Source organism: Halichoeres trimaculatus, unplaced genomic scaffold (genome assembly GCF_033239565.1).
Source record: "Halichoeres trimaculatus isolate MK-OKI-2021-1 unplaced genomic scaffold, fHalTri1.1 fHalTri1_scaffold_18, whole genome shotgun sequence".
Lineage (NCBI taxonomy): Eukaryota > Metazoa > Chordata > Actinopteri > Labriformes > Labridae > Halichoeres > Halichoeres trimaculatus.
The window spans coordinates 8,527,655-8,548,604 of NW_027437196.1; the positions used below are offsets into that span (position 1 = coordinate 8,527,655).

Sequence of the window (20,950 nt, forward strand, 5' to 3'; positions counted from 1 at the left end):
CATACACATATTTCTGTGTGTGGTAAGAGTATGTGGGCTGACACATCCTTTGCCAGAGATGCTGCCTGTGTGTTGAACACATCAGGGCTGCAGTGTGCAGATATGCAACCTGCTGCTTTAAACTGCGTGTGGAAACAAAAGGTTTAAATCTGCCCAGATATATCTGCATGCATAAAGATGCACCCAGCGATTCGGCTACTTTGTTTCTCTCTCTTTTTGAAGTGCTTTCGTTAGCTGCATCATGAGCCAGAGCCTAGAAATACAGTATGGATCTGGTGGTGGGCTAGAAAGGAGATGAGGAGGACTCACACTAAGGCTTTAGATGCAAATCTAGAATCATTTACAACAGATTGCTTTTTATTTCTCGCATGCCAAGTTCGCACAGCTAAGACAATATTACAGAGAGAAAAAACGCTATAATTGCTTCTTTTTTTAATCAAAATGTGTTGAATTTAAAGTGATAGATTTTTTGGTTTGCACATCATCAAAAGGCCAAGCATGCATCGAGATACCCCGAACGATGTGGCTGCTTTCTCCCATTCAATGCCTCTTTTTTTGAAGTCCTTCTGATAGCTGACTCATATCGTAAGGACTTGTATCAGAGCCTGAAATATACTGTATATAAATCTGGTGGTGGGCTTCTTTATGCAAATACTACAGGAAAGGAGAAGTAGACGACTTGTTTTGTGGTTTTAGATGCAAATCTTATATCGTGTATCACATTTAAATTTGTAGCATGCCAAGCATTTCTTTAAATATGGTGAACTAGCCCTTTAAAAAAAAAAGAGAGAGAAAAAAGTGCAACATTGAAATGCTTCTCTTTGTGAAGTGGTTCTGCAAGCTGTTTCAACTTGGAAACAAAATGAACCAGAGTCCTCATGTACAGAAGAAATATGTTGGTGGGCTACTTTGTGTGAATATCAAAAGAAAGGAGAAGGGAAGACTGATTATTTGCAGCACATTTGCTTTTAAGTTTGCACTACTCCAGAAGGAGTCTTGCAGTGACAGAATGAAAGCTTGTATTTCAGATATTAAGGAAGATATAGGTGCGGATGAATGGGTGAATGCCTGCTTAAAAGCACAAACACAAACTATTAATACAAGACTGAAGTTATTACAACATAAATGGTTAATGAGAACGTATGTAACCCCTGAATTACTTAATAAGTGATCCCCTGACATTCCAGACACCTGTGTCAAATGTTTAACTGAGAAAGGTACCTTAATTCATTGTGTATGGGAATGTCCCAAACTGGTTACTTATCTTTTATTTATTTATTTATCTATTTTTTTAAATATGTATTCTATTACTGTTATTATTTTGAACTCTTAATATTTCCTTTAGATACTTTTTGCTATTATTTATTTATGTATTACTGTCTATATAACTGTTTTGTTTTTTGTTTTTTCTTTCGTCTTTGTTTGTATGTTCATGTTGTTTAAAAGCAAAGAGGTTCCTTTTTCTCGTGTATTATTACTGTTTGTCTGTTGAAAACGAATAAAAACATTGTTAAAAAAAAAAAAAAAGTTTGGTGATTTTTTTCTTCAATTTTGGTGAATTAGTCCTTTAAACAAAGGGGGAAAAGTCCAACTTAAAAAATTTTGTTGCTTTGTCATTCAAAATCCAAAAGGTCTTGAGTTTTAAATATAAATACCAGCTACTTTCTCTCATTCAATGTCTCTCTTTTCAAAGTCGGCTGGAAGCTGCATCATGTTTAAACCTAGTTGAACCCATGTTGAACCTGAACCAGACCTTAAAAAAACAGTTTACATCTGGTGATGGGCTACTTTTTGCAAATACTGAAAGTCTCAGTTTTAGATCCAAAGAGAATTAATTGCAGCAGATTAATTTTTATTTCTTGCATGCAAAGTTTGAAAGCCTAAAAATCATATTCGATGCATGTTTCTTGAATTTTGACAGCCCTTTAAAAAGCAATTAAGGGGCAACCTAAGCTGCTAAAAAAAATTTTTTGTTACTCAAGATCCAAGGTAAGTGTGGTTTGCACATTATACATAAGGCCTAAATCTGCCCAGATGAAAAAACATAAAACAGTGTGGATTTCGATGCAAATCTCTCATCATAAACAGCAGATTAGCTTCAAATATTGCACTGCTAATGAATATTACAGTTAGATTGCAGCTGTCAAAATTCAAGTTTTTTCACTTTTGTTGACTTAGCCCTTTAAAATAAGAGAAACAGTTGCAGCTTCAAACGCAAAAATTTGTGTTGAATTTTAAACCATAGATATTTTTCGATTGCACATGAAACAAAAGGCCTAAATCTGCCCAGATATATCTGCATGAATAAAGATGCTTCCTGAAGTCAGTCTCTCAGTTATTTCATGTTGTAAGTCCTTGAACCGCAGCCTAAAAATAAACATCTGGTGGTGGGCTTCCTTATGCAAATACTCAAAGAAAGAGAGAAGGAGAAGACTCACACTGAGGTTTTGGATGCAAATATAGATTCAGTTCAGACCCACAGAGTGCTGCAGATCTTTTCCCCCCTTATTGAGGCAATGAAGAGAAAATAAATAAAGAAACAGTGTATGAGGAGATTTCCTCTTAAGGCTGGTCTGTATGCCTGCAATATGCATCCACGATTGGTTGAATGAATGTAAGAAAAAATTCCAAATTAATTCGATCTGGGTATTATGTCTTCAGTGGAAGGGGGGGAGTCTCTTAATTGTCTCCAGTGTTCCGCCTTAGCTTTGCTTTTGCATTCAACCATAATGTGGCCCATTCAGGATCCACGCAGGAAAAAAAAAAGGGGGCTTTGCGGAATTTCTAAATCAGAAATGCTGGCATCCGAGAGGAATCCTGGGGGCAAAAAGTGGGGAGCAGGAGAGGAAGGGGGGCGGGGTTGGGATGGCTGTCAGTGTGGCACTCGACATGGAAAAAAAGGCAGAGTTGCCTCAGGACTCGGTGAGCCACCGGGTGCTCCTTCAGCATTACAATAGGATCAGGGGCGAGCGTACCTCTGAACCTCAGCTCGCACAGAAAAGAGGAAAGCAAGGGAGGGGGCGCGGCGGAGAGAAAGCAAATGTGTGGCAGCAAGAGGGTGGCACTAAATCCCACCCACTTTAAATCTCCATTAGATTCTGTTAATTAATTCATCATTATTCAAATGTACATTTGCTCAGGAAAGAAACGCAGACTGAAGCAGGAGGCTCCCTGTAAGCGTGGTGATATACCAAAACACAAAGCCTGATGGGTTCATTAATCAGCGCTTTGATTAAAGAAGTAATTAGGTGCCTCATTCACAATTCAGAGAATTATGAAGTGAAAGGCAGATCATGTGGTAGGTTGGAAGGAACTATTTTGATTGAAGCCGAAAGCTGCAGCACATTATGTTGTGGTAATGGAAAACTGGAGGGTTTTAGAGTTTAAGCTGGAGTTTATACTTCCTGATCATGAAGGCTGGAGAGCAGGAGGGGGGACGGGTGGCGCTGCCAGCAGAGACTTCTCTTCACTTAGAAACAGCTTCTAACAGATGAGATGAAGAGGAGGGTGCTGGTGCAGAGGAAGTGCCCCTGCTATCTGCTCCTTTAGAATACACTTGAGCACAAGGTGAGGAGCTAAAGTGGGTCTGACGTGACGAAGGGTTGAGAGCTGACAAGAGGAGGGGAGTGTTCGGTAATCATGCTGTAATAAAACCTCTAAGGAACAGAAAGTCTGATAGTCTCTTACTGTTTCTAAAAGATTGCAAAACAATTTTATTATTCCATCAATTTTTCTGTCAAATTTTGACAGCATAAAATTGCCAATCAAGATTTTCAGATATAAAGATTACATTTAATATATGGTTTGCTTTTAGCTCCCAGAAATTCCAACAAGAGGAAAACAAAAGCTGCACCATGTAACTTCTCTCTTCTTAAATTCTATTAAAGCTCCTGTGAGCAACTTTCAGTTTGTTGATTTTGTCGTCCCCTGTGATTAAAGCCGTTCATCTAATCTCATAATTGAAATCACAATCTGATTTGTTCTAAAAAGATCAAAAAAGCTTTGCCGTCTATATTGTCATCAAACACTTTTTTCGTCTAATGCATTTAATTGGTTGTCTTACACCTACCCCGCACCAGGAGTTTCTAGCTTTAAAGTTTCTTAATAGAAGTTATCAATAATGTTTCTGGTGGTCTTGTTTGATTTTTTTAAGCTCATACAGAGACATCAGTATTAATTCCAGTCAGTTTCATAACTATCTAAAAACATGTCAAAGGAGCTTTAAAATTTTCCATCAGAAGCTATCACATTGCATTGATTTAATACTCCCCTATGGACAAAGTACTGCATGTCATCTCTTTCCAGATTTTGTCTTTAAATGCTTATGCACTTGAAAAAAACGATATCTTGCTGGATTCTAGAAATCAAACTGCACAAAAAATGTCACAGGAGCTTTAAAATTCCTGTTAGGAACATTCTCGATTCGATGATTTGTCGCCCCCTGTGGACAAAACATGACAATTTTTCTTTTTACTGACATTACTGACATATATCAAACAAATTTTAATTAATCTTTTGAAAGGAACATTTTTGGCTGACGTATCTTAGCTCAGTTGTCGGAGCAGGCGCCCCATGTACAGCAGCTTTAAACTTTGTCAAACTGAATCTAAAAATCTTGATCTGATTTGGTGGATAAACTCCTCTCTCTGTTTCCTTGCATTCCTCATTTTTTTCTATCTAAATAAAAGCAAAATAACCTTTTTTTGTACTTTAGAGCCTATTCAGACCCCTACCTTGCAGGAGAAATGAAAGGTGCATTAAAAAAATAAACAAAAAAAAAAAATTTAGAAACAGTAAATCTTGTCTCTGTGGCGTGTGTCTCTTTTTATAGAAGACGTTTTTATGAATGTCCAGAAATCGCAATTAAACTAATCCTGAATCATGTTTTTAATGCCTACTGTGGTCTCTGTGATAGATTAACAGCAGTCGTTTAAATAAAGATGGTTGCGTAAGGTTATTTAATGGAGGTGATTTTCAAAGTAGTCTGATTTTTTTGGTTGTTTTTTGTTTTTGTTTGTAAAATTAAAAGTGATTTTTATTAGCTGTGATTCAGTCCTTGTGTCCATTTAAGATGATATCCAGGTCTGACTCCACCTTGAAGATCTCAGGAAACAAATGCTCCCTGTAGGAAACCCTTACACCCAACCCCCCTCCACCCCCAACCCTGAACTTGAATCCACCCCCCTTCGTGTGCAGGTTGTAACTGTACGTGACCCTGCCGCTCACCGAAGCATCCTCCTGAGGTCTCTGACATGACTCACAGATCAAAAGGATTAGCCTCCCTTCCAACCTGCACCCCCGCCCACACCGATCCCCCACACTCATAACACTCTCATCCACCCGCCCGCTCTCTCAGATAACACCCCCCTCCTCCCCCTGCTCTTAATAGAGATGGATCTGGTTGCCTCTCACCTGACCTCCTCTGATCTGAAAGAGGAATTCAACTCATTCGGAGGATCAGGAGTTCTTCTTATAGCAATCAAACCTCACTAATCAATCCCAGGTATCATTTTAAAAAGGTCCACTGAGGGTTTGTCACCAGTCTCTGCTCTGCTGGGGCCGTGTGTGAAAATGTGTGTGTGTGAGTGTGTGCTTCACTTTACTCACCATCTGCAGGACTGAGGCCCCGTGCGGCCGACAGAACGGGGATGGAGGAGCTGCTGTGGAGCGAGCGGATGTAGTCCATGTAAGGGTTGATGTAGGGGTGCGGAGGGTGAAAGGGCGACTCCGCCCCCACAGAGGGGTTCCGCTGGGGCGAGATCCGGATGAGGGAGATGTCGGAGAAAGCTGGACTGCCCGCCAGTGCTGGAGGCCTGCAGAGAGGAGAGAATAATGAAGAGCATGAATACATATTTTCAAAGAGTTCATAACACTGAGAAGAGTCCAGAATTCAAATAGAAAAGGTTATAACAGGAGATTTTTGATGACAGGTCTTTCATCCTTTACAACCATTTCTTCTCTGTTTTAAGTGTTTTTGGGTTTCTTTCTTCAGACAAGGTCAAACTTAGGTTTTGTGAGGTGTGAAAAACTCTAAGACTCTGTATATAAAATGTTTCAACTATTGTTATGTTCGAAGAAACTTACAGCTGTCACTGTTTAATAAGAGTTAAACTCATTCACATTTTCAGAGTCAAAAGTCAGAATAATAAAGTCAAAAGTGAGTGGCATGACTGGGCACAATTCTGGAAATTCACATCTAAGTCTGTTTTAGTTGGGAAGCTTCAAGATGTGAAAAGAAACAGGTGATGATTTGCAAATTTCTGAACCCCAGACTTTATTGAAAACATCACTAGGACAACATCTCAAATTTCAAAACTGAGACATTTCATCATCTTCAGAAAAATATCCAGCCATATTTAATTAGACAACACCACATGGTTTCCAAAAAGTTCAAACCTTGGAGTCAAAAGACTGGGAAAGCTGTCAGATTTTTTTTAAAGCGCCGGTGGATTGTCAACCACAGCTATTAACAAAAGCTAGGAACTGGTTTTAGCATGCGCTAACGTAGGAGCATCCACAAAGAGATGAGCTTCCTGGGACATACCCCAACTGTTTCTCAGTTTCCTGCCCTCTAAAAATGAAAGTCTAAGAAAAAATTAGTGGTGTTGCCCCCTGTGTGGCCTCAAAAATAACTTAAAAAAGCGCAACATTTAAGAAAATTTCAGGATGCAAAGTTGCAAATTATGTCAGGATTTCATCATCTACAGTACTCAGTGTTGATGTAGTTTTGGAAACATTAAGACAATTTCAACTTTTGGTTGTTCTCTACTGCAAATGTGCTAACGTCAGTCGTAAATGGCAAAAAAACATAATTTTCCAAAATACAGTCAAGGAGGTAATGTTTTTGGGAGAGTTTGTCTGTTTGTCTGTAACCAACACAACTCAAAAAGCAACAAACGGATCTTGATGAAATTTTCAGGAAATGTTCAAAATGGGATAAGGAAGAAGAGATTACATTTTGGAGGTGATCCGGATCACTGTCTGGATCCAGGATTTTTTTTTAAGGATTCTTTATCATTGAGAGATAGGGCTGTTTTCACCATATATGTTTATAACTCCACCATAAATGGTTGGATTGCTTTGCAAAACAATGCAAGACAACAAGACAAGGTCACCATAATTTCTGACAGATGTAAAAGTAAGATCCAGATCCTGGAAATATTCTGGATACTAAGATCCAGAATGTGAAATATGTTCCGGGTCATCATAATTTTCAACACTGTCAGGAAACAAATTATCGTACAAACCTGCAACTAAGACCAAATTGTAGCAGACAGTGTGCTGGAAGGGAGTATAACATTAAAGTAGGACTAAAGTGTTGGGTGACAATCACAGTATGCTTTGCTAGCCCCCTGCTAGGCTATAATGGCGCCCAAAATTGTTTCACTTTGTTTGAAAACATGAACAGAAAACAGCTTCAGTTGTTTGCATTTGAATCCACAAAGATTTTTAATTTTAAATTCTGTTTTGAGGGATAAATATGACTTCATTAGAAAACCTGCTTCACTTTTTACAGTGAAGTTTGATGAAAGTTTAACACAGTTAATTCCCCATCATCCCTCATTTGTTCGTGTATCAGTAAATGTTCTTGGATGATGTAAGAGGGAAAGTAAAGGGGATTCAAAAAGTTGAATCACAAACTCAGAATTTCCTTTTTCTGATTTAACTGGCGTCTTTAAAGTTTGTTGGATGTACATGTGAGTGGTGGAAAGCGATCCTGTGTCCCTAACACTGTGTAAACATCACTAACCCAGTCGATTCAACAGCGACATCGTGTTCGTTTCATTAAGCCTGACAGCCTCTGACCGACCGTCCACTCTCTCCTCCTGTGCGTCTGCATTTAGTGGCGGGTCCAGACAAACGGACTGTGACACTATCTCCCAGCCTCCATCTGCAAGGCGGCGAGGAGAGCGCTGCATTCCAACTGCTCCCTACGCAGACATTTCCTCAGATCAAAGGCAGCTTTCACCACGGCGTCTTAATCAGAGGGGAACGTTAGACCGAGCTCACCGCCGGCCAGCGCCAGACAAGGAGCGCTGCGCCACTGAAACTGAACGCCTGTGTTGAATCACACATGATGGGTTCAGTGTTGAACAAAATCCACTGCCGACTCACACAAGATGCACAATCTTGACTTGCAGGCTTTTCTTTTTTTATCAAACTGAATTGTCTCCGTAGTTGGAGATGAGAAATAAAGTTGAGAACAATCTGGAAAACTTCGCCGAGTTGGAGATGAACTAATTTGTCTCCCTTATAATTGGCTAGGAGGGCTCGGAAACTTCATAATGATGGCCTTCGCCACAAAGGCCGTCCCCTGAGGATGAGGAGAAATCCACATATCAGCCAGACATTAACAGGCTCAGAGATTAGACTGAATTAGCCCCTCCACTTCTCCGAGGCTCCCCGGTGGACCGGTCTACTGTGACAAAAGACCCCAAGAGGAGGGGAAGACGAGGGAGGGAGGGGAGAAGGGAGGGGAGAGGAAAAAGTGAGGGTTTAAGGAGCGAGAAAGGGTGGGAAAAGACGAGTGCGAGACCTGGCCCTGGAGTTTGTCTCGCGGTGACCTTGAGCAAGGCCAGGGGAGCGGAACAGCCCAATTACGACCTCCGCCCCTTCCCCTGATCCCCAACCGGCCCCTCTGTCCCTCCACTTCACGGCCCCCCTAATGAAAGAGCTCAGGCCGGGGCAAATAATGAGCACTGAGGAGCGGAAACAACACACATATGAGGACGGACAGAAACACACGGACATGTGTGTGTGTGTGTGTGCAGGAATTCACACATATAAACTTCTGCAGTCTCTCTGTAATGAGCCCAAAGGGGTTATGGGAAGATTTTAACAGCTTTTGCCGCGTTGAAGTGTGTGACAACACGTCTTAGAGATGCTGAAGCAGGTGTAAGCGAAGCAGGAAGTCCTTAGAGGTTTCTCAGGAAAAAAAAGCCTCATTGTGAGAGTGTGTAAAGGTGACACACTCCGGGATCACGGTCATGGGATTTGTTTCTCGCCTCCTCCATTCGATTGGTGTGATTCTGCACGTCCCCACGTTGAAAGATCCACCAGAGATTGTTTTACTTCCTCCACGCCTCGCGAGCTGAGCTGAGGGCAAACGGCGGACTTCAAAACAGGTGTGTGAACGAGAGTGTTTACGATAAGCAAGTCGTGCGCCCACACGCCACCATTACATGGCTCATTTAAAGAGATCACAACACAGCTGCAGATGTGACGCTCTGGCACTTTGATGTCACATGGGCTGACCTCGCATTGCGCACACACAAACACACACAAAGGCACGTACACACACTTTCATCAAAGAGCGTACGCATCAAGTGCAAACAAAAGAAGCTTTGTCCTATGTAACAAAAGTAACAATTCCATTAACAAGATGTTTAATCGAGTCTGAGATTGACATCTTTCAGACATACCCAGCTCCATGAATTCAAAAAAAAACATCAACGACCTCGCAGTGACTGTGTTTGAAGTTTCAGACATCTTTGATTTAGAAATCAGACCCCAGAAAGAAAAGGTAGAGTGACTTTTTCCCCCGTCTGGACCTCCTCACGCCGGTTTGAGGAGAGCCAGACTCCCACTCTGGCTGCCATGACACTGATTAACCCTGTCATGTGTTGGCTGCATCCCCTCACACTGACCCTGGCTGCATGCCTCTGCTCGCCTTTTTTTCCAATTGAATTACTGAATAAGAACACAGTCCTACTGAATGGTCTGGCACATGAAAAAAAGAGGGGGTCAATGAAGAAAAGAGAGCAGACATTTTGATTCTGCTAAAGAGTAACGAGGGACCAGACGAGACAGACGACACACTTCACTTAAGTGCCTTAAATCTGCCGCCCTCAAAATGGCCAGCAGGGGGCAACCTAACTGATTCCAAACAAGCAATTGGTACCTTTCACATTTAAAACAATATAGTACCGATGCCCCGTACCTGGCAATCAGTATGCTCAACAGTACCAATTTTCTGTTCAAGTTGTAAAAAATATTGATTTGTTTAACAATAAAATCTCTTTATTTTTTTTTCAATTTAACATTTTTATTTTTCAGTATTTAACCTTGCAATGATGGGTTCATGTCCGGCATGGAAAATCATCCCTATTCCAAACATAGTCTTTTTCCATATGTCCAAGTGAGAAAAACACCCTACTATGCTATCTCGTTACCGTCAGTTAACGTTTTCGTAATCTAAACAAGGTCTTCCTATGTATGGGGAGATTTTTGTCCCACAAGTAAGGGTACTATTTGGATTAAGCTTTTATCAGGCGAGGAACTATATTGGGTTACTTTTGCCAATACTAAAAAATAAAGCTTGAAAAAATGCCATAAGTAAAAAAAAAAAAAAAGTGACCTCCAATTACAAGCTAGTTTTCAATTTTATTATTTATCTTATTTTATATGAGTATTTCAATGAACGCCCTAAAGAGGGCTACAGTTGTTCTAAAACGGGACTTCTGATGCTGGTCCTGCTTTGTTGCTAATTCTGAAATTAATACTGTTTTTTTTAAAAAAAAAAAACTGTAATTATTAAAGTGTGCAAACTTGAAAGCACATGTGTATTAATAACCCATTCAGACCGGATGGAACATTTGCGTGTTTTTTTCCTTTCAGGCCTCATTTCAGATGATGTCCTTGTTTTTAAGAATGTGACTTTGCTGACATATTTGTGAGGAGAATAACAAGCATATTTTGAGATTTTTGATAGCTAGGATAGATGACATCGTCTGAAATGACCTACCCCGACCTTAAAGGGATAAACGACCATATGTGGCATCCAGGCTAAAAAGTTTGGACACGAAAATGTTGCATTCTGTCGAGAGGGGCTGAGTGAATATGCCAAAGAATAAAACCAAGGTCAAAGAGGAAAACACGCTGGAAGCTTACGTTTTTTCTAGCCCTGGATTGTGCCTATAACGTGGCACTAGCTATCAGTTTGGGATGGCCAAACAGCTCAATAGGGAGGAGCTATTAGCCATCACCCTGGCTAGCTTTCAGCAGAATTAGAAGTCAGTTAATTAAACTATCATTCCTTGTATTGTTACAGGCCTTAAATTCTCATTTTTATATGTTGTATATACACTGTAGTCTAACCAACCATCACGAGTTGGGGCTGTAGCTCCAGTTAAGGGCTAGTGTCATAATTCCAAAGTGCTTGACTACCCAGATGTAAACAGACATATCTTGTAGCAGAGTTTGATAGTATAAGAATCCAGACAATTGAGATAAATATGTTAAAAATAAGCAATATCTGTGAACACTGTGTCTGTTCTTAGTAAATAAACCATGATAGTTTGTGTTTTGTTAAACTGGTACAAGACTCTACCAGTGCTTTGCATAACCAGCACAGGTGTGTGGACCAAAGACTGGTGGTGCTGCTAACTTAAGACCCACTCAGGAATGGTTCTAAGTAAATCGTGATCCTTTTAGACTTAGCCTGAGTATTTCCTTTGCTTTAGATTACTTGTTGTTTATTACTGTTGTTGATTACTTGTACTTTTTTCAGTCACACTAGGTTTCTGAGGGTTAAGATAAAAGCTTGATACTTGAGTCTATGCAACATAATCAGAACCAGGGAAGAAAAACAGCAGGTGAACATCTTTCAAGAGGTATAGGATGAGTTGGTTAAATCTTGTATCCACCCTGTCGTCAAAGTCTGGGCACAACAGATTCTTCCTACAGTCTTTAAAAGGACAGTTTGGAGAGTTAGAGGGAAGGGACAAAGGATATGAGGAAAGGAAGAGGGAGCTTCAACAGTAGTAAGAACTAGGCAGGTGAAGCTATGGGCCAGGAATAAGGGGGTAGGAAAGGACAGAAGACCTCGAAGCTTTAAAAGAGGAAGCCCCAAAGAAGGTCTCCAGGGGGGAGCAGAGGCAGGTGTGAGGGGATTTGAGGAGGACAGCAGAGAGATGGATGGTTCAGAGGAGTGTGGTGTGGAGCAAAACAGTGTCCATTCCCTGGCTGCTCTCTGCAGGGTCGTGATCGTCTTAGCATCTGCCAGAATGCATTAATCAACATGACGAAAGGAAGTAATCTGACAAAGTGCAGTGTGTGTGCAGGAATGTTCACCCCACGTGTGTGTGTGTGTGTGCTGATACGCAGGCAAGAGAGGTAGCGTCTTAGTTACACCTGATTTAAGATTTACATCAAAGCTGTACCGCAGGGTTGCATACAAAGAACTTTACCTTCACTCCTCCATTTCCCTTCATAGGTTTATAATTCCTATTAACCCTCATTCTGCAAAGAGGGCACAGGAAAGCCTGAGCTCCTGACATATGGAAGCCATTTCCTTTCACGTGGCCTCGCTTAAACCAGCCAGCTCCTCTTTAAGACATTGCATGTTTACACGGGGCGGTCTGTGGATTTTAAACTGTCGTCTTATTTCACCGGATGAATATACTCTTGCCAAGAGTAAATATGCCCCCTAACCATCCTGGGGTTTCATTTAAGGGTGTGTGTTCATGTTCACCGGCCTTGAATCTTTGTTTGGAACAAGGTTGTATCAACACTAATAATTTTCCCAAGTGAAAGCTGAAGTAGAAACACACAGTTGCGGTGGAGGTTGATGACTTAATGTACGACAGAAGGTATCATTGTGGTGCAGCCTGGGTAGACCTGCTGGTATTGACACAGCGGTCTGCTAAAACAGGAACTGCGTTTTGCAGAATAGTTTTAGCTCAAGCATGAAACAGTCGCTCATGACATGAAACGAGCATTTCTTGATGTGTGCTTTACAGAAGGGTACAGGAAATCGCTGAGTCCAAATCCAATAATCCAGCAACTGTGAATGCTCAGAGAGTATGATTTTTCCAGCCATAGCTGCTGGAGAGGTCCAAAATGAAGATTTGGGAATGACTGAAATACAAAGAGTCACGAAACAAATGAAGTCCAGCGAGATTAAACGCAATCCCTGCAGAATCCAGTTTTTATTATGTTTTAATTAACTTATGCAAGAATGGCATTTGTTGTGATTGGCATGTCTACAGTTTCAGAGTGCACTGCATGCTCTCAGTGACAAAATGAGACTGTTGAAAACTAACCCGTCTTTGGGTTCATGCTTCATCATTCTTTCCCGTTTTCTTCTTCATTGCCAACCAGAGAACACCTATCGCCAGTTTTGCTCACGAGAGAAGTATACTCTCAAAGCTTTGGGCAATGTATTGAAATGTTATTCTGGTAAGGCCCACCATGTGCCGGTTTAGATCAGTTAGTCTACACCAAGCGGCAACCTCCGGTCTAAGAATATGAGACAATGCAGAAGGGCTAAAATCTGCTGTTTCTTGAGTGTTTGCTTGAGGCTAGCTTCAGAAGTAGCGGTAGTCACATACACACCAAGCCAAAAAAGCCATTTTCAAAGCAGAAATTAACGTATTTACAGCCTGGTTCAAAAAACGTCTCCCGTCCGAGTCGCTAAATTTACTACCAGCACCCACTGTACGGGGGTTGTATTTTTTTCTAACTCCGCCGTTCAGAGAATATTAAGATCTCAAGCTCCCCCAATAAGAGGCACAGTTCAGGGTCACGTGACCGACAGGCTCCCTATAGCTGTAGGCGAATCCCTTGCCACTACCAATATGGCCACTATTGCCGATGTGCTTCATTTTCCATTCCAGAAACAGACGGGTGACGTTGGCGAGACTACGTCCATGTTTTAGACAGTCTATGGTCTACACATACAGAGGCTACAGTTCTTGTTACACTAGTTGTAGGATTAATCCCCAGTACCAACATGCTAACTGTCCCGTCAAACAAAGGCAAAAGCCCTGACCCAAATATTTTTTAGACTTAATGAGTGCAAGTAAACCACAGTTTAAAGGAAACTATTCAACAAATAATCAAAGAATTTTTGCCCCCTCTGTTGGGTGCCTTGATCTCTGCGCATACTTGTTGTAGATTTTTGTTTTGCTAGCTTGGGTAGTAAAGTTTGCACTCAAGCATAGTTTTGTTTATTATGACAAAAAAGTTAAGGGCAAGACTTTATGACAACCGATAGTCAATTTGGTTTTCCCTGGTTCCAAATCTGTTAGGACTGGACCACAAAAGTTTGAATTAATCTAGAGTAAAGCCTCTGTGTAGTTTACTAAGGCCACGTTTACACGACAACGTTTCATCCAAAAATGGTGAAACGCAGTGAAAACAAATCTGCATTTACACGGAAACCCTGAGGGACTGACAATGCTGTAGTAAGCATGCCAGCCCTGGAGGTGGCTCTATAACTGTCTTGTCCAGAAGCCCGTTTTAGGAGATCCCCATCAAAGTAGAGTTGAGCCAATTGTGTGGTATTTTGTTAAATTCTAAGATGCTCATTTTGTTAAAAAGCAACACAAGCACGACATGGTAGTACACGACGATCATAACAACGGTACTGTTGGACTGTTGTGTGCGCTTGTAAGAAACTTAGTGTGACGTCAGCGTTTCCACCGAAACGCTGGCATACTGTTTACACAACAACGGTGTTAGCAGCGTTCAAGAAAAATTCTACTCTGGAGGCCGTTTTCAAAAGTTTGCGTTCTCGGCCAGCTAAAACATTTCCATGTACACCCTGAAACCGTTGTCGTGTAAATGCCCCCTATTTAATGTGAAACTGAGACCCTCTCAAAACAGATAAGAAGTTGCTTTACTTGGGGGTTGTAATGGGCAAGAAAATAATGGTCTTTGGCCCTCAGAGTCAAATTTCTTGTCATGTTTCTTACAAATGCACAGTGGCTTCTCAGACTACTGACTGGACTGGAAAAGGAGGTCTTGATTGGACGTCCAGAAACACTGGAAATAGTGGGAAGTTGGTCAATTTTAGCAGAAATATGTCCTGTTTTTGGACAATGGCCAATGATGGGTTCAGAAACTGTCAACTGTATAACCGACATTTGGGGCATCATCAAAAATAAGCCCTCCCACACGAGGATGTTGGGATGTAAGGAAAAGGGGACTTGGTTGACAGAGAACTCATCTGAGAAAGTCCTTCAAAGATAGGAATAGCCGTAAAATACCACGAGAGACCCATAAAAACCAAGTCCCCTGTTCCTGCTTTACCCATGCTCTGAAGAATCAAAGCAGTGAAGGCCTTGGAAATACTTCCATTAGTTTATCTTCTTGAGTTAGTATCTTTTAGCGCAAGGATGCAGGGAAAACAGTAAATCAGGCACCCTTGAAAATGTTGCAAAAATTCTTGTAGATGACTTTAAAAAACTGCACCCTCATAGCTCTGTGAGAGAACAGGAAGTTGAATAATACTAAAGCATGGCTTACACCATCATAGACTCCTCTTTCTTGACACAGTACACCTCAGACCGCAAGGGGCTGAGTGAGTGAGGTGGGAACTCAGGTTTTAGAGAGAACTGGGATCAGTCAGGTCTTCTCCTGACCGGGGCTTGACAGCATCACACATCCCCTCCAACTTTACCTCATCTCAGCACCTCATAGAAACCTGCGCCACCCCCCGCCTCCACCCCCCTGACCCACCCAGCTACAGTACAAGGCTGCCACCACTCTGAAAGCCTAAACCAGAGAGGAAGAAGAGAGGGGCTCCTGACAGCGGAAACAGAAGCACTTTAAAGCTCCAAACCCTTTCACTGAGATCAAAGGGCCACAGGAACAGAGCCAGCTGAGACCCAAGGAGAGAGCAGAGGGAGCCGAGACAAGGGGAGAGAAGACAGACGGTAAGAAAGACAGACAGACACACATAACAGAGGAGGGTAGATATACTCTGGATTCCTAATACATCAGCGGAAAAGTCTTTAATAAGTTTTGTCACCAAAGTACATTCCAAAGATTTAATTTTCCAAGGAAGTGATGAGAATTACAGCAGCAGTAAAAACTTAACAGTGACACCTTGAATTCTGTGAAACCACCGCTCTTCTTACACTGTATAAAACAGGGCTGTAGCATCGCTCAGTGGTTAGCCAATCTCTGCTTTATAGTCTAGTGATCATCATCAGTTTGGCTTTATGGGTCAAAAACCGAGGGTAAAGGCCAGTGTTTTTCTAAAAATATTGATAACATGCCATTGTCAAGTTGCTTTGCAAGTAGTGTACTTTCTTCTATGTCAGTAGGTGGCAGCAGGTAACTTATTGTCTTAATAGTCAGCTTCAGTGACGTATGAGACAGGTAGCCTTGACAGTAATGGAGAAATTTTTGAAAAGAAAAAGTCTGAACTCTGAACAAGGCCTGGGACAAAATTCAGACCCTGATGAAGGCTCTAGTATGGGAGGTAGTCAAGGAAAGCAAAAATGGTAAACTCAAGGCTGTACGGCGCAAGCTGTCTTTCATTTGGATTTACTTTTACCAGGATGCAACGACACCGACTCTGCTGTGTTTGGTCTGTGGCGAAAAGATATCCAATAACGCTATGGTCCCAATTTCCGAATGAACCATCCCATGCTTCAAAACAAGCAGGTGGGCGATTTTGTTAGCCTATGGGAAAAACTACAAAGGAGCAAGTCCTCAAAGCTAGCTACCACTTTGCTTAACTTGTTGCTGAATCAAAAATGATAACGCTATTGCTAAGGGGTGCTCGGCTCTGACGCAGTAAAAGAAGTCAGGATATCAGCTTTGTGTTCATGTAAACAGGCCCAGGTTTCGCAGTGCGTGAGTGTAAGAGACTATATTGTTATTAGGCTACAGAGTTTTATTTTGTAATAGTTTTGGTTGGTGGAGTACCATGGAACTTTTCAATGTTTAAAACGTGCCATGGCTCAAAAAAGGTTGAAAAAACTGGTATAGGCAATGACTCCACCACTGATTAGCTACAGGTTGCCACGCCCTGACATAAAAAAAACTGATTTAGTGTTTAGTTCACTCTAAGTGGGACCATTAGTTAAAGAATTAGCATCATGTAACGAGGAAGAGAACTGTAAATTAGCCATGAAGACCATTAGGGCTGGGACGATATGCTATTCTCGCGTTTTGATTGTATTACAAATTTTGGGGTGCCGATTTGATTCAAATTGCGATTCTTCAACATTTACGATTTTTGGAATTTTTAGTTTGCTTTTTAACACCAGACCATGTGAAAAATTTAAATGATGATGATAATGTCTACAGACAATATCAGGAACGAAGAAACATTTTGCCCTCTGCTGGAGAAAAATTGTAACTTTTCTCCAATCATGCTTATAAATAAAGACTGAAATAAAGAATTTCCATTCGAAAAAAATATTTATATTTTTTCTGACAAAGTATCCCTGATTTTGATACTGCCAAACAAAAAATCCTGACGTATCGCTTTTCGATTGTTTCTCCCACCCCCAAAGACCATAAACCTATGAGGAAAATGTAAAATGGCGTAAGATGACTAAAAGGACTATGTCATTGGATGGTGTTTGACTTCCTGTAAGGTCGCCCCCTACTGGCTGTTATAAAGAAAGGCAGTAATAAGGCTCTTTTGCATACATCAAAATTTGAAAACAAAAACCAACATCTTTTTTTTTACATTTTCTACAGCCTGGATGCTTTGGTATTAAACTGTTAACATGTCAAAAAAAACTTTTGATGAGATTAAAAGAATATTTCTAATGACAGCCCAAAACAACTTGAAAAGCAACTTGTCAAACGACTCAATGCTAACTGGCTAAAGTTGGGCTGGATTGTAAGATTTACGGTTGCTTTTTTTGATTCTTACAGAAAAACCATGGGAGCTTAACATCTTCAGCTGAACTAACATTATGTGAGAAAACTCATTCATGACATTCATACCAGAAGACCGGTTCGGCTAGTTTAAAGAGCAGAGCGAAGCAGAGTAAACATAAACCAAGATATCAGGTGATACTGGGACTCAGCTGATCAGTTTCTGTGATAAATCGAGGTCAGGAAGTCCGTTAGCATTTTCTGTTAGCATTTCAGTTTCCCAAAAGTTCCCCCCTTTCCTCCCTTCTGGATCACGAGTCCAGCATGGCACTGTAACGTTGCCAGGCATTCTGGGCAGCTATGTCCCCCCGTCGCTCCGAGGTCTCTGCGTGACCCCTCTGACATCAAAGGGTCCGGGGCGGGTTCAGGAGGGCGGGGACGGCTTTCTATTCATGGTCACATCAAGCAGGATTCCCTCTCTGCGGGATACTTCTGGAGGCGTGCCAGACATTCCCAGAGACTGCAGAGTCACTTCACACACACACACACTCACACACTGTCCACTTGACGCAGCACGGCAGCACATTTGTCTACATATAAGCAGAAAAAGAAGAAGAAGTCTGTAGACACTCGTCCCTTTAGGCACGTATCATTTCCACGCCACTGGAGTGATAACACGTGTTTATCAACAGGAGGCAGCGAGTGTGACGCGCTCAAGTCACAACAAACGGGTGCAGGTGTCAGAAGACCTGGTTACAACTACTGCTGCTGGGTCACGACCCTGCCGGCGGCGTGTCACATGAGAAAAACGCCTCGTTTCACATCATGGCTCCTCAGCACTTCCAATCTTTCATCTCTAAAGAACAAAAGGCTTCAACATTCTGGTTCTTCATGTTTAAAGTGGCGGTTTTGTAAAGTTTACATTCGCTGCACAGCAGGGTTTTTTTTTGTTATTTTCATAGGCTGTTACGCTGTTTTTCCACCGTGCAATTAAACGTAATTTCAGCTATTGAGATAAGAATGTCTACCAAAACAAATCAGCAGAGTTTGAAGCCCTGAAATGAAAACATGAAAGTGAAATTACACAAAATGAGCTCTGGCTTTTTTCCTGTAATTTCAAGGAGGAGGAGGAGGACCAATCATGAGGCCAGAAAAAACACAAAGATTTTCTACGTCCTTTACTTGATTTTTGCCCCTTTTTTCAACACTTCATCCTTCATCTTCATTTGCTTTCTCTTTTTCCTCCCTGAAAGTGAGCACAGGTTGAATTAGTGCTGCTCTCAGTGAGTGTTTTGACTTCCTCGTAGCGTGCCCCGGGCTACAGAGGAGACAAGAAGGGACTCCTGGGTGTTGAAGAGTTAAACTTGTGAAAACAAGGAGGAAGCACATGTATCTCTCCTTTTCCTCTCAAGTAATGTCTCGATGGTCTCGATGCCCGACGCCTGCAGCCAAACAAGGGGTTTAGGTTCCACCAACAAGTCAGGTAATGAGTGTGTGTGTGTGTGTGTTTGTGTGTGTCTCAGGTGAGGGGAAGCGAGTGTGGCCCAGGGCTGCCAGGAATCGGCGTGGATCCCCTCCTCAATTCAGCGCGTCACGCTGGGCTGCTGAAATGAGCAGCCGCACGGATGGGCCTGAGCGAATCACAAACAATACACGGCGCTACAAGACAGCAGAGACACACTGCTGGAGATGGTTAATCCTTCAGACGGAGATCTGAGGTAGAACGACTGAAAAAAGAAAAAGTGAGAGGAAGACAGAATGGAGAAAGAGGAGGAGGAGGAGGAGGAGGAGGAGGGCTGAGACACAGAGCATCAGGTACAATACACAAAAAAATATGTTTCCTCCTCTGTGCTGAAAATCTCCTTCTCAGAGTGAAATCCATCACGCGCCCTAATACATACTTCTTTTAGAGAAAGGAGAGAAACAGAAGAAAGGCAAGTGCTGGTGGGAAAGTGAACAGACACAGCCTACTTTATTCTCAGCATTTCATCCATCTTGCTGGACTAATAAAACGTCAAGTGGAGTTCCTTGATATTTAATCATGAAGGCGGCTGAGTGCGCGGTGGTGCTGAGCTCAGAAAACTAAACACAGACTTGTTGTAAGAAAAAAAAGAAAAAGAATTTGATTTAAGCAAAAGAGGACTTGTCAACAAGCTGGAAATGGAGAGAAGGACGCGTGAGTTAGGGCGGGTTTCCCGTTTTCATGTCATCACTTTGAAGCCAGATTTGTCCTCACTCAGAGATGTCAGAAAGCGTTCGAGCAGCATGTGTAGTCACCCTGCAGCTGCGAGAATGACTGCGCATTTATGCATGCAAGTCCCACCGGACGCTTGCGAGAGGAAGAGGATGATTAAAAAAAATCACAGGGTGGCTCCTCCCAAGGAAGGAGTGAAGCATTGTGGGGCAGAGAAAAAGCAAATGTTGATTTTTAGTGTGTGAGTGGAGGGAGGGTTAAATTTCTCATGATTTATGAGATTTTAAAAAAGTGGAAATACTTGATTTCATGCATTTAGGTTTTGTGAATAGTACATTAAAAACTCGCCCAAAGATGGAAGTGAAAGTTAAGAGAAGGAGGGAGGAAACAGAGGGAGGGAGGGAGGATGGAAAATGAGGAGAGACTTGGAGAGGATTTATGAGCCTGTTCCCTTGCTCTCGTTACTTGCTGTAACTGGCCCCCAGAGTGGGATCGCGGGGTCCGGAGCCCACAGCTCGGTGATCAGAGTAATGGAAAATCCACATTTCTACACCGTCTGCAGCGTGACGTCTGCAGGGCACGGGCTGAGGTGAAATAGAAAAAAAAAAAGAAACAACTCAACACTGACTCCAGTCTGAGCCAGAAATTAATTACTATGCATTAAATATTTTTGATGTTTTCACAGAAATATTTTAATGTGTGTTTGTGCAGGAGCAGAATCAGGGCGTGGGTTTGATGTGAGGTGGCGTGCTGCCTGCGTGTGTCGTAACATCTTGACGGTCGCTGCTGTTCTCGAGCAGCTCTGCACCAATAAGAGGAGGGTCTCTGACAAAGTCAATTAAGAAGGAGCACAGCTCGTGAAAATGACAGCGTGACACACCCGTCAGTTAAATCACCACAAGAGCCACGAAAGACTGTGAGCTGTTTTTTCAATATGCTCTTCATTAACAGACCGAGTCAAACAAGTTGAATGTAAAATACACCATAAATATTTTACCTGTAAATTTTTGCCAAGAATTTGATTGTTTTTTTAACTGTGCTTTCTGTGTACATACATACAAACAACATAAATACACCAACACTAAAAAACAGCTAAAAAAAAAGAGTTGAAATAAGAAAAAAAAAAACTTTTGATTAAAAATATAACCATTTTTCCTGTGATGAATGTTATCATTGTTTTAATTTCTTCGA

At 41.6% G+C, this 20,950-nt stretch overlaps 1 protein-coding gene across 1 annotated transcript in view; it reads right to left on the minus strand.

Annotated features, from left to right (window-relative positions):
• Positions 1-20,950, minus strand: part of gli3 (GLI family zinc finger 3) — a 124,364-nt gene that overhangs the window by 24,662 nt on the left and 78,752 nt on the right. The window contains exon 5 of the mRNA XM_074693721.1: positions 5,608-5,813. Within this exon, the coding sequence (XP_074549822.1) occupies positions 5,608-5,813 (206 nt within the window). The remainder of the gene's footprint in view (positions 1-5,607; positions 5,814-20,950) is intronic.